The sequence below is a fragment of the Mus pahari genome, chromosome 3, assembly GCF_900095145.1.
Source record: "Mus pahari chromosome 3, PAHARI_EIJ_v1.1, whole genome shotgun sequence".
In the NCBI taxonomy this organism is placed as follows: domain Eukaryota; kingdom Metazoa; phylum Chordata; class Mammalia; order Rodentia; family Muridae; genus Mus; species Mus pahari.
The window spans coordinates 105,560,261-105,574,067 of record NC_034592.1 but is presented as its reverse complement, the minus strand read 5'-3'; the positions used below and the strand labels follow the sequence as shown (position 1 = coordinate 105,574,067).

General features: G+C 44.0%; 2 protein-coding genes across 3 annotated transcripts in view; both read left to right on the top strand.

Moving 5' to 3' along the window:
• The window catches only part of Patl2 (PAT1 homolog 2), a 71,436-nt gene extending 69,218 nt beyond the window's left edge, over positions 1–2,218 (top strand). The window contains exons 16-18 of one of the 2 annotated variants that reach the window (XM_021193469.1): positions 208–302; positions 1,023–1,172; positions 1,878–2,218. In XM_021193469.1, the coding sequence (XP_021049128.1) occupies positions 208–302; positions 1,023–1,172; positions 1,878–1,896 (264 nt within the window). In that variant the 3' untranslated portion in view covers positions 1,897–2,218. Of the gene's footprint in view, positions 1–207; positions 303–1,022; positions 1,177–1,877 lie in introns of those variants that run through there. The other variant, XM_021193470.1, reaches the window with a different exon arrangement.
• Positions 2,219–4,297: 2,079 nt separating this feature from the next.
• The window catches only part of Spg11 (SPG11 vesicle trafficking associated, spatacsin), a 64,163-nt gene continuing 54,653 nt past the window's right edge, over positions 4,298–13,807 (top strand). The window contains exons 1-4 of the mRNA XM_029535749.1: positions 4,298–4,545; positions 8,356–8,531; positions 9,923–10,147; positions 12,297–12,489. Of these exons, the coding sequence (XP_029391609.1) occupies positions 4,298–4,545; positions 8,356–8,531; positions 9,923–10,147; positions 12,297–12,489 (842 nt within the window). The remainder of the gene's footprint in view (positions 4,546–8,355; positions 8,532–9,922; positions 10,148–12,296; positions 12,490–13,807) is intronic.

Below are 13,807 nucleotides of genomic sequence, written 5' to 3'. Positions count from 1 at the left end.
AAAAAAAAAAAAAAAAAAAAACCACGGAAAGTTCAGGACAGTGGTTCCTTTGTGTTCTTTGTTTAGCTGTAAAATCTGGCAGCCCTTGTATATTGCTCTCCATCTGTACAAGGGAGCCTGTCCTTTAAGATGGAGGAAGACAGCAAAGCCAGAGGAGCCTGTAGAACTGTAGACCTCATTTTGTCTTGAACTGTCTTTGGCTCACAGTTTGGAATATCTCTGCTGTATGCCTTGCTGAGTCATGGAGAGCAGCTGGTATCCCTGAATTCTTCCCTCCGATCCAGCAGTGACTGTGCAGCCTGGTAAGACTGTAAAGGCCTCATCAATACACACCAATGCCCTGGGGTCATCAATATAGGTCAATGCCCTGGTATGCAGGAGCCCTGGTAAGACTGTGAAGGCTGCCTGGCATGGTGGTGCACGCCTTTAATCCCCCAGTACTTGGGAGGCAGAGGCAGGCAATCTCTTGAGTTCGAGGACAGCCAGGGTTATAAAGAGAAACCCTGTCTGGAAAACCCAAAAAAAAAAAAAGACTGTAAAGGCCTTGTCAATACATGCCAATGCCCTGGGGGTCATCAATACAGGCCAATGCCCTGGTGTACAGGAGCCCTGGTAAGACTGCAAAGGAAGAATAGATTCAAGTGCTGAATCTTCTTCCTTACATAGTGTCCTATGTTGGAATGTTGGTTTCCCACAGGGGATAGGGTCATAGTAATTAAAGAAAATACATTTAGAGTCAAACAGACCTGCCTATTGCAATGTAACTTGACACACTTCACTTCTTAGTCTGTTTCTTCAACTGGGAGTAGTACTATCAACTCCTTAGAGTTAAAATCAAATAGGAAGGAGGATGTATAGGCATCATCAGGTGCATAGTAAATGTATAGACGTTACCTCTCAATTGCTGTCAGCAATGGGATCCAAGCCTGCAGTGGTGGAAGAAGAATAACAGACTTTGCCTGGATATCAGTTTCCTGCATAAATAAAGAGGCTCTGCTGGGCTTCTCTTTTCTGTCCCTTAGGACAGAATTGGTGATTCTGATTGCCTGGGAGATAGCTCAGTTGCCTGCAGCATCCTTGGCGGAGCCTCTAGCCTTCCCCAGGAATCTGCTTCCCCTGTTCTGCCATCATATGGACAAGCAATTAGTTCAGCAGCTGGAAGCCAGAATGGAGTAAGTACTTACATAAACCAAGTCTCACCCTTGTCAAGCCTAGTCCAAGTCCTATACACTGTGATCATGGAAAACAGTGAGCTTTAGGCATAGCTCTAAGAGCCAAGCATGGGGATGCACACCTTTGTTCTTACCACTTAGGGTCAGAGGTGAGTCCCAAGCCAGCCAAGACTACATAGTGAGATCTGAGGTGCTGTCTCAAAAAAAACCAAACCAAACCAACCAAATAAACAAACAAACAAAAATAAAGTTCTTGGGTCAGTGAGATGGCTCAGCAGGTAGACTCATATCATGTAATGAGGCAAGTGACTCCTGTCTTGTGACCTCCAAAGGTTCACTGTGGAGTGTGTGTGTGTGTGAAAATGTAATAAAAAAATCTAACAGTTGCTCTAGATACGCAGGTATTTACTGAGTAACCCAGTCTGGACTCTTTAGGGCCCTGTGGTCTGTTCAGCCACAACTTTGTATTTATTCTCAGTGTTTGGTCATTTATAGGTGCTATTTCAGAGCCGTAGTCTGAAAAGATGAATAACTAATTCATTCAAACAACAGTTGAGAGACGATTCCAGGCTGTAAGAGAAATAAGAGAACATTTCTGTCCTCAGAACTTACCCACTGTTAGAATGAGAATGAGCCAAGCATGAATTAAACCATAAATACGTGTAAAGTGGAACTGTGTTTGCAGCTAACTCGTGTTCTTTGTAGGCTTGCCTGTATCTACTGATGTTCTAGTTAATGTGAGAAGCTGAAATACCAGAAACGGAACTCCATCACCTGTCTACAGTGACACAGTTGAGGCCATTTCCTATACCTTGTTATGCTGGAGAACCCTGACACATGTCATATCCTTCCTTAAAATCTAGGTGACTTGCCTAAAATTAAGGCACGGCTACTTTAGGTATAATTAAAGGAATATCCAATGATATGTTGAAACTTGTTTGTAAGTTTGGAATTACAACGAAAGACATTTTTGTGAATATGTCAAGAATATCCTTCCTAATAAGGGAAAGGCCTTGTATTTAATAAAAGTCTAATCTGGGATGTTGCTTCCTGTCAGAATGTCTCCAGCCGGCAGAGACAAGGACAACGCTAACGCCAGGTTCGGGTGAAGCAGCTTCCTTTATTCCCTCTACAGCTCCTGCCTCAGCTCTGTTCCCTATATTCCTATTCCCTATTCCATTTATTATGGGGGATCACCCAATTTATCCACTTCTACCCTCTGCACTCGACTCTCATCACTCTTCATCATCCAATCAGCATTCAGCACACTCTGTACACAAGCCATGCACACAGACAGGGTGTGCGTTGATAGGACAGTGACTCAATATCATGGCTGTATGACGCTATGTGTCAGGTGGGCAGCGCTTGATCATTCAGGTGTGCATAATTAGGTTTTTGGTAAACAAACAGGGAATCACGGGGCTTGGCAATGAGCCGGGGTGCTGTCTTGGCTGCCGCTTCCCACAGCTTCTGTGTTGCCAGACTTTATGTAAACCAAACAGTTCAGCTGAGGCTGAGAGATTTGGATATAAGCATCTTCCTTGGCATAAGAAAATAACATGGGTGACTGGAGAGATGGTTCAGTGGTTAGGAGCACTGACTGTTCTTCCAGAGGTCCTGAGTTTAATTCCCAGCAACCACATGGTGGCTCACAACCATCTTTAATGAGATCCCATGCCCTCTTCTGGTGTGTCTGAAGATAGCTACAGTGTACTCAAAAATAAAAATAAATCTTTAAAAAAAAGAAAGAAAGAAAGAAAGACATGGCTGCATTTTGTCAAATGAAGTCCTGCATTCATCAAACACTACCTTTTATGAGCCAGGCTGGGATTCAGGCAGGAAGATAACAGTGGTGCACAGGTCTCTGCTATTTCCAGGCTTACATAGAGATTGGTCAGGAATTGACATAAAATGTCAATTAGTCATAAATACTATGATTTGAGAGTGACTGGAATAGAGAGAGGCTTTAGACTTTAGACTGAGCCATGAAGGCATATTAGCAGGTTGCCATTAAGCCAAAATGTTCAGATTGTAGAAATGGCTGTGTTAGAAAGGCACTGTTAACTAGGCATGGGTGTATTCCTAGAACCTGGAAGGCTGGTGAAGGAGGATCAGGTGTCTAAGGCCACTAAAGAACCTTTATCAAATAAATAGCTTGACCAAATGCCTTTTCAATACCTCTCAGCTCTTCTCCCCCTTCTCTTCTGTATCGGATTGTACTTCCCTGAGAAAAACAGAAGAAATTGAAAGGTGAACTATTTCACCATCTCCACTCTGTATGCATCCATCTGTTACAAAGGATATCATTTGACTTCAATCTCCATGTTAACCTTCATGATTGTAGCAAAGAGTCCTTGGTGGGGGACCACAAAGAATAGATTGTTTGACCTCGAAAGAAGATCTATTGGTCTGAGAAGTTCCGCACTCCCAAATCCTGAGTCTGGGTACCCAAGGGTACAAGAAAATTCACCTCGAAGGGTCTGAAAATTAGTTTTGTAGTAAGAAGGAGGAAGGGTTTGGAGAATGGTTTTATTTTTATTTTTTATTTATTTACTTATTTTGTAAACTGCTCTTCAAAACTTCCTGATGGGGGAAATGAGTCAGACTGATTTTTCAAACTCTAGGATCCCAGGCATTTGATGGAGGTAGTTGCTTTCTCAAAGCCGGGGATGGGGATGGGGGTCTGTTTTGAAGCCCTGTTTTTTTTTTTTTTGTTTGTTTTGTTTTGTTTTTTAAATGGTAGAGGGTTCTTTAATAGTGCTAGACTGTTAAGAGAACTTACTACCAAGAAAACCGCACTACCAGATGCCTGTTAACCAAGCAGCACAAAAAGTGAAGAGGAGCCAGCACCAGGGTTTCAATGGAGAAAGAAGCACCAGACTTAGAAATCTTTGGCAGCAAGGACAGCACAAGCAGCTGAAAGGCCTTGGCGTATTATTGAATTGAGCTGAGTAGGGGCAGGCGTGGTTTCGCAGCAGTCATTTCAGAGCCGCCTCCACCCCAAGCTAAGAAAATGCCCGGCGCAGGACCGCCTCTCCGTTCCCGTGAGAGTCACAAGGTCCGAACCACTGCGCAGGTCCGTGACGCATTCGGGCGCCCCTACCGGAAGGACCGCCCGGACCAAGATGGCTGCCCAGCCAGGGCCCGGAAGTGCTGCCTCCCCGGGCAGCGCCGGGGCCATGGAGCGGGTCCTACCCATGCTGCTGGTGCGGATCCCTGCCGAGGAGACGGCGCAGCTGGGACCGCGGGCGCAGCTGCACCGAGAGCTGGAGGCCCTGGGGAGCCTCACGGCTGCGGGCAGTCTCCAAGTGCTTTCCTTGGCGCCGGGCAGCCGGGGTGGAAGCAGCTGCTGCCTCCGAGGCCCCTTTAGGCAGTAAGTGCTGCGGGGCGGCTGCAGACTGTGGGAGGAGGCTGAAACCTGAGCCGCTCCGGAGGGAGGGGAGGCCTGGGCTCGCCTCTCGCCGGCCGCGGCTGGGTGGGAGAGGATGAAGCACCGGGGAGACTCCTCGGGATCGAGTCCCGTGCCTCTCGGAACCTTTCCCGTCCCGAGGTGAAATCCTCACCTTGTTGCAACTCACTAGCTCACTTCCTGGGTAGACAGAGAAGCTGTCTCACTCCTCGGTAGCCCCTGCAAACCCCGGATGGGTCTCAGCACAGGTCCTGTTTCTTTAAGTCAATACAGACTGTCACCGAAAGGAGTTCTAAGTCTTTACCTCCTCTTCCTCTTCACTATGTAGCCCTAGGTAGTCTAGAACTGGAAACATAGCCTGGAGCCTACAGAGATCCGCCTGCCTCTGCCTGCACTGCCAGGCCGACTACTTTGTTTTAAAATGCCAGATGAGGTTTATTTCAAAAGCATTTCAAATACCCATTTTTTTTTTGTCTCTAAAATATTGTTTTCTTGCAAACACAGCCACCCCCGCCCCTGCCCCTGCGCCTCTGTAAACTTGTCCATTCACTTACACAAGTGCTCCAAGGTTACTGAACTGTATTCCAGCCCTATGTTTTCCATGTTGGAATCACAGTCTCAAGATGTAGCCTGATTGGCTTGCAATTCACAATCCTCCTGTTTTACCCCTTCTAATACTGAGATTACAGGCTTGTATCTCCACACCTGGCATGCCCCGCTGTTTCTTAGACATGAGGCTCCCATGGATTGAGAAGGTAGAGAATTACAATATTATATTGCTTTCCACTTTTTAAAACTTTTTTTGTTTGTTTGTTTTTTTGTTGTTTTTTTTTTCGAGACAGGGTTTCTCTGTATAGCCCTGGCTGTCCTGGAACTCACATTGTAGACCAGGCTGGCCTCGAACTCAGAAATCTGCCTGCCTCTGCCTCCCGAGTGCTGGGATTAAAGGTGTGTGCCACCACACCCGGCGCTTCCCACTTTTCATAAAACGGTTTACATCATAAAGTTTAGAAGTACCCTAAGTATATGCTGACCTTTTGAATAAAGAGAAGTATTTTAGGATCCGTCTGTATGAGACTGTATAGCCAACAAGTATCTCACTTTGAAGTCTCCAGGTTCTTCAACAGCTCTATATACACAAGACTAGTTTACTAAATCAGCAAGTATTTTAACCCATCTTTTTACCCCCTTGAGATAAGGTCTCATGGAGCTCAGGCTGGCCTGGACCCAAGGATACCTGTGAGCTCCCAACCCTCTTAGCTCTACCTCTCCAGTGCTGGAATTATAAGCACATACCTCCATCCCAGCTTTCTCCTGTTCTCATGTCTGGTGTGTGTTGGAGTGCCTGTGTGTTTATTCTTGGTATGTAAAGGCAGAAATGGGAACTGTCAGTCTTTCTAATAAGAACCTCATAGCCATCCCATTTAATACAAACTGACTATTGTAGAAAAGCAAAGCTTTTAAAAGAAGTTGAAACTGTCAGAGTGGTAGCCTCATCTCTTTTAGTGTTTTCAGAGTGGGGCCATATTGACTGATCTTAAGTCTTTCTCTGTAACCCAGACTGGCCCCAAGCTCAATCTTCTTGTTTCAGCCACTAAAGAGAGTGATTACTATTGAGATCCGGCTCATCTCTACTAGTGATAGTCTTTTTTTAAAAGATTTATTTATTTTACTAATATGAATACACTGTAGCTGTCTTCAGACATACGCTAGAAGAGTGAGTGCATCAGATCCCATTACAGATGGTTGTGAGCCACCATGTGGTTGCTAGGAATTGAACTCAGGACTTCTGGAAGAGCAGTCAGCGCTCTTTTGTTTGTTTGTTTGTTTGTTTTGTTTTTCGAGACAGGGTTTCTCTGTATAGCCCTGGCTGTCCTGGAACTCACTTTGTAGTCCAGGCTGGCCTCGAACTCAGAAATCGCAGTCAGCTCTCTTAACCGCTGAGCCATCTCTCCAGCCCAGTGACAGAGTCTTGCCATGTTGCTTAGGGTGTCCAGTTCCTGGGCTCAAGAGACCCTTCCTCGGCCTTCTGGGTAGCTAAGACAATGTTGCTATGCCTGGCTTGGACCTTTTTATTTTAGTTTTTACGTGTGTGTCAACGTGTGCGTGTGTGTACATGTGGAGGCCTGATGTTGATATTGGGTGTCAATAGATTGCTCGCCACAGTAATTTGAAATTTTTATTGATTATTATTAATGTTTGAGTGTGTGTGCACGTGCTCACAAACATGGCACAGGATAAAATTGTGGAGGTCAGAAAAGAACTCCGTGCAGTTGGTTCTTGACATGGAGTTCAGAGATCCAACTCAGGCTACAAAGCACATGCACATGCCCTTCCCTGCTGAACCATTGCTGGCCCTTCACTTCATTTCTGGAGTCAGAGTCTCGATCTGAAACCAGGAGCTCAGTCTTGAGCTGGTGGTCTAGATGGCTAGCTTCCCAGGATCTTTTGTCTCTGACTCCATAGTGCTAGGATTATGGGCAGCCAGGCCACCAAGCCTGACTGGCTCTTATGTGGGTTCTGCGTATCCAAAGTGCCATTCTCAAGCCTGTGGAGCTAGCTCTTTAGCCCCTAAGCAACTTCTACAGCCCTTAGGTTTATTTTAAAATATAATGTAATATAATTAATTAGTCTCCTTCTGTCCTTGCTAGCCAACTTTGGTGACTATGCTGTCTAGTGTGACAGTCATTAGCCAGCCACATGTGGCTAAGCTGGACCATTTTTGCTGTAACGGTTCTTTGTTGAAGTACCCACAGTAGAAGTGCCCTGTAGCCATGTCTGCCCACGGTGGTTGGCTGTCTTGAGCAGCACTGAAACAGAACATTTATATCATCACAGAGTTCTACTAGGGAGGGTTGTTCTGTACCATAGCATTCTGGAGCATTCAAAGATTGCAGATGTAAATATATTTTTTTCGAGACAGGGTTTCTCTGTGTAGTCCTGGCTGTCCTGGAACTCACTCTGTAGACCAGGCTGGCCTCGAACTCAGAAATCCACCTGCCTCTGCCTCCCAAGTGCTGGGATTAAAGGCGTGCGCCACCACCGCCCGGCAAATAATTAATTTTTAAATCTGAAATAATCCAATTCAGCCAAAGCCCATTTAAAACATTTTTATTTTTTGTTTGTGAGTGTTTGCCTATATATATATATATATTCTCATGTGCATGGTACCAGCAGAGACCAGGAGAGGGTGTCAGATCCCCTGGAACTGCAGGCACTATATTTGTGAACAAGCATTCTCAACCACCGACCCACTGAGTCCTCTCCAGCTGTATAAGCCCATTTCATTGATTATAATAAGTAATATATTTACTTTATAAGGAATAAATTTACAACTGGGCAGGGTGGCTCATGCCTTCAATCCCAGCACTCAGGAGGCAGAGGCAGGTGGATCTCTGTGAGTTTGAGGCCAGCCTGATCTACATAGCAAGTTCCAGGACAGCCAGGGCTACAAAGAATAAGTAGATTTTTAAAAGACGTTTAAAAAGCTGAACAGAACAGTTTCTTGCTCTGTGTTCACTTCATACCCCCACTCTCAGTGTAGCGGGGCAGAGTGGGAAGAAGTGAGGCGACCGGATGGAACGAACGGGAAGGGAAGGGAGGAGAGGGGAGGGGAGGGAAAGAGTTGTGACATGGTTTTTATTCCCTTAGGCTGGATCATAGAATTGGTGCTGGCAGTGAACTAAGCTGTCCTTGTTCTGCCCGTTGGTCCCCACTACTGTGTTAGGTGGGGTTGTGGGTATAGAAACACAATAAATCTAAACTTTTTCTTAGGTTCCTATGGGAGGAGTCACAGAACAGCACATCAAGAGACAAGCCCAAACTGCTTGTTGCCAGAGAAGATTATGAGCTGCTCGTGTATGAGTTTGACTTGAGAGATGGAAGATGTGTCGCAGCCTTACTACACGGCTGTTGTGGGAGGACACTGCAGAAGCTTACTGAAGAGCAAGGTGTCAGCAAGTGCCAGTTTAAGTTTGGGAATTTTGCTTCCTTTCTTGAGATAGTGTGACTGTGTAGCATAGGTCACCCTCAAACATGTGGTCCTCCTCTGTCAGCTTCACAAGTGCTGGGATTTCAGGAGTGGGCCACCATGACCAGCTATCCATGAGAAGTTACGAGAAGTTCTCATAGAGGTGAAACTGAGAGGGCGGGCTACACTGCCCAATACTATAGCCACTAGCCAGTTGTTAAGCACTCGGAATGTAGTTAATAGGAATAAAGTTGTGCCTTTAATTTTTGCAGGGCTGGGAATCAAATCTAGAGCCTCACAAATGCTAGGCAAGTCCTTGGTGCCTGAGAAATGTGTTATATATGTCACAGGCAAGTGAGGGGGCAATACGCCTGTAATCCTGGCACTTGTGAGGCAGAAGCCATAGGATCTCAGTTTGACGCTAACCTAGGATACATAGTAAGACTGCCAAAAAGGAAAAAAGGATGGGGGGGCGGGGTGGAAAGAAATCATACATCCATCTTTTTTTTTTTTTTTTTTTTTTTTTAGAGGGATACTGGGAATTAAACCCATGGCTTCGTTCATGCTTCAGTCATTGAGCTACATACGCAGGTCTCCAGGCCTTTCTTGCTCTTATTTGCAGGCATTTGCAGGATCACCAAGTTATCTAGGCTGGTCCTGGACTTAAAATCCTCCTGCCTCTCGAATAGCTGCACCCCCAGTCAGGTTTTACATTCCAGGTTTTGAAGTCTTTAGTGTAAGGAAAGTAGAGTAGCTCATTAATAACTTTTGTATGAATTCCATATTGGAATGATATTTTATATGTAATGAACCAAATAATACATATTAAATTGATTTCACGTTTCTTTGGCTGCTAGTCACGTTGAATTCTATCTGCCTAATGGATCTCATGTATTCTAATTGGACAGTGTGGACCTGGACTGGCTGCATAGGTGTTGGCTATCTTGGCCTGAATAGCTACAGGAGGGAAGAGAAATCGAGGCCCCTGACCTCCACTTGTACTACAGTGACATCCTTTCTGCCCTTGACTATAAGGTTCCTTCTTTTTCCATAAGGAAAAAAATATCTGATTGTTTTTCTGTGAGCCCATGGGTAACTTGGCTTTCTTGAATCTTCCTTCTGGTGTGCTTTAAGATTTGAGCCTTAAAAAAAAGGAACCCTGGGACATTGTCCACCATCTTTATTCACTTTCACCTACCTCATGATGCCTAATGTCCACACAGATACGAACAGTAACTGCCTTGCGTTGGAATGAATGCATTTTCCCTCTTTGTTGTATCTGGTTTTTTTTTTTTTCAATTGTTATATGGTCACATTTACCAACTGTGAAATTGTGATCAGTGATTAAGATAATATCCTTTTGCTCCATAGGTATTTCCTTCAAGTCTCTGAGAATTCTGTCATTTCACAACAACACGTCATTACTGCTCATCAACAGATGTCTCATCGTACACGTTGTGTTTCCGGGGAGAGAACCCGGGGTCCCAGTGCTGGACTGCCTCTCACTGCCCCTGCCTGTACAGGCAGCAGACACGATCATTGATGCGCAGCTCTGCAAGAGATTTCTTTTTGTTCTGAGCACAGCGGGCTGGATCTGTATCCTTGACTGTAAATGTTGATCAGGGTATAGGGGAAGAGACTGTGTAGAAAGCTGAGCCGTTTACAATCTCAGTTGGGGGAACTGGAGGGAAGGGAGAGTGGTTAGATTTTAGTAAGAATTGTCAGGGGATAATAATCTCTTAAAATGCTCAGCTATATTACTTTATGTTTTTCAGTGTATAGAAATATTCTTATTTTTTTCCAGCGATGATTCCATCTTGTTCTTTCTTTTTCTAAGGCCTCAAATACCCAAAGACTAGAGTTCCAAGTATGCATTACCAATCCATATAATTCCATCATTTTAATGATTGTTTTGCGTTAATAGTTTCTGAAAATACTATACTATGTATCTATTAGCAAAATTATTTTAAAGGTTTGAAAACTGACCTCTTACATGGTTTTGAGACCTTTATTTCTGAAGTAAAGGGACAGTCTTTTCTTTCTTTATGGTTTTGGAGGTTGGACCAGAGACCTCATATGTGCCATTCAAATGTTCTACCACTGAGCTGCAGTCCCTGGCCATGTATTTATTTCTGTCTGTCTGTCTGTCTGTCTGTCTGTCTGTGTCTATCTGTATATCTATCTTTCTATCTAATTAACTAAATATTTATATATTTTTGAGGCAGGGTCTTACTGTGTAGCCCTGGCTACTCTAGAACTCACTGTGTAAACCAACCTGCCTCTTAACTCACGGAGATTCCCTTGCCTCTACCTCTTAAAGGCCTGTGCCACCACATCCTTTTGTATTGAGCTTTTGAAACAGGGTCTCTGTAACTGAGAACTCAAGTTTGTAGCTCAGGCTAGCCTCTAACTCAATCCTTCTGAGTCAGCTTCCATAAAGTGGTGATTTTTCTTTTTTTTTTTTAATATAGTTTTTGCTCAAAAATGTTATACTAGGGCTGGTGAGATGGCTCAGTGGGTAAGAGCACCCGACTGTTCTTCCGAAAGTCCGGAGTTCAAATCCCAGCAACCACATGGTGGCTCATAACCATCCGTAACAAGATCTGACGCCCTCTTCTGGAGTGTCTGAAGATAGCTACTTACATATAATAAATAAATCTTTAAAAAAAAAAAAGTTATACTAAATTGAGTTAATTTTTGGTGCCAAATTATAGAGTTTTCCTGTCTACTCCAGTAGATGTCATGTGTGTGAAGCTGCTGAACATTTGAAATTATCTAGGCATATGGATAATTTTATTTAATTAGGTTTAAAAGGTGATACGCTGTTCATTTATTAGAGAGTTTAAGTATATTTAGAATAAACTTAACTTTTCAGACTTAAAAAATAAAACATGTCAAATGTAGCCAAGACTAGACTTGTACTCAATATTTAACCAAGGATGGCCTTGAACATCTGACCTTTCGTTTACCTCCCAAGTCCTGGGATGACAGGCTTGAGCCATTCTGCACAGGTTATATGGTACTGGGGAACTGAGCCCAGGGTTCCATCGAGCTAGATGAGTAGTCTGCTTAGTTCCATCTCCTGCCCACTTTCTCTTAGCATTTCAGCTGTCACTCTGGGGTCTAAATATGGGTCAAGTGTTTCTGATGAAAATTTAGTACTCAAGCACAGTGGTGGTGGCACACCTTTCATCTCAGCACTCAGGAGGCAGAGGCAGGAAGATCTCTGTGGATCTGAGGCCAGCCTGGCTTACAGATGGAGTTCCAGGAGATCTTGGTTATACAGTGAACCTGTCTCAAAAGAGAGAGGGGGGGGGAGGGAGAGGAAGGAAGGAACAAAAGAAAAAAAGAAAAGGGAAAAAAGAGAAGAAGGAAAGAAAGAAAATGTATTATCCAAGTTTAGTTGTATTCTAAGTGTAGGTAAGATTTTGCTGGCTTACAAGAAAATGAAATATCTCAGCTTTTAATGTTGGTTGCATGTTGAGACAATATCTGGGTATTGGCTAATGTGTACTGTTAGATTGGGTTTACCCTTCTGGAACAGGGTGGCATGCAGCAGGTAGGAAGAACTGTGCATCAGCTCGTTAAGCTGCTGGCTTCTCGGTCATGTGGTCACTGCGATGGAGAAAGCCCTCTCCCAGCCCTCGTGCTGCGCCTGCAATGCAGGCGGTAACCGTTACGACAACCTCAGGACTTAAAGGGCCCTGTGTATTTATACACTGACACTTCTTTAACTCTAACTCAGATATTTTTAACACTATGGATGGCATGCATGTAGCGCGAGTGGACTTGGCTCTTCTCAGAGAAGATTCTGAGCAACTGGAGCCAGCCAGCATCTCGTCCTTCACATCCCTGAAAGTGTCTCAGGACTTAGATGTTTTGGTGCTTGTCAGCTCATCCAATACTGCAGTTGCTCTTAACCTACATTTGTATTTCAGGTAGGCAGATGACTAAAATTTCTCATTTGAGGTAAATAGACCCAAAAAAGGTTAAAAATATAGTCATTAGCTTTTTTTTTTTTAAAGCCTCTTTTCTATGCAGTTAGACCTCATTATGGCTCCTACAATAAGAATGTTACTGTACATGAGTGTGTATAAATGATTGTGGCTGCCTTTGTGTTTTGGCTTGTATATCAAAGGTTTGGTTTCCACATAGGTGGTATTATGTGAAGGTTATGTCATAAATAATCAGGATTGTGGAGTTGTAAAAGACTTGCTTTTTTATATATATCACCCCTACTTCTTATCCCATTTAAGAGTAGAAGAGAATGGGATTCAGCCGCTGTTGGATTTGCTGGGTGTGTGGCTAGGAGCCTGGCTGCACTCTTAGAGGAGTCTGATGAGATCTATACAGCTAGCTTTTCCTCCTGGGGATTCCTCAGGTGTTTCCCTCTGAGGAACTGAACCTGTGGCTGCCTTAGAACCTCAGCAGGCTTTTCCATTAGCTTGCTTGCTGCTCTTGGTTTTTATAATCTTCTCATATAATTCAGTGATATGGAAATAGGCCTTTCAGCATTTTTGTTTGTTTGGTTGGTTTTTTGGTTTTTTTGAGACAGGGTTTCTCTCTGTTTCTGGCTGTCCTGGAACTCACTCTGTAGACCAGGCTGGCCTTGAACTCAGAGATCCGCCTGCCTCTGCCTCCCAAGTGCTGGGATTAAAGGCGTGTGCCACCACTACCCAGCTGCCTTTCAGCATTTTTGAGCTGGCAATATATACAGTCATTCAAAACCATCTAGTCTTTCAGTTCCACCTTGATGTGAATAAGATCAGTCCGTGAGTGGTTGGGGGTGCTTTTCATGAGTTTTATTGCTTATTGTTTGGTTCATTAAAAAGGGTAAATTTATTTTTACATACCCGCTAGGAGTCTTCACAGCTATAATGTTTTCTCTTGGGGCCAGGGATCAAGGCCAGCGCCTCAGTCATGGTCAGCAAGCCAGTCATCTGCTTGCTCACCAAGAGATTCCAAGCTCCAGTTTGCTTTAAATGGCTACTTACGTATTTATGTTTTGACTTTGTTCTGAAAACAAGTAGACACTGATGGGATCTCCCCTGGGGGAGATGGTGTGATCTCATTTACTTTGTTTGTTTAATACAAGGTCTTGCTATGCCTTCCAGGCCGCTCCTAAACTCATATCAGCCTCCTGATGCTAAGATTACCCTGCCTGGCCCTGGTTTTAAGACTTAGTTCACTCAGCCTGTTCTTGTCTTATTTCATGACTTTCTTCTCTTCCAACTTTTTTTTTTTTTTTTTTTTTTT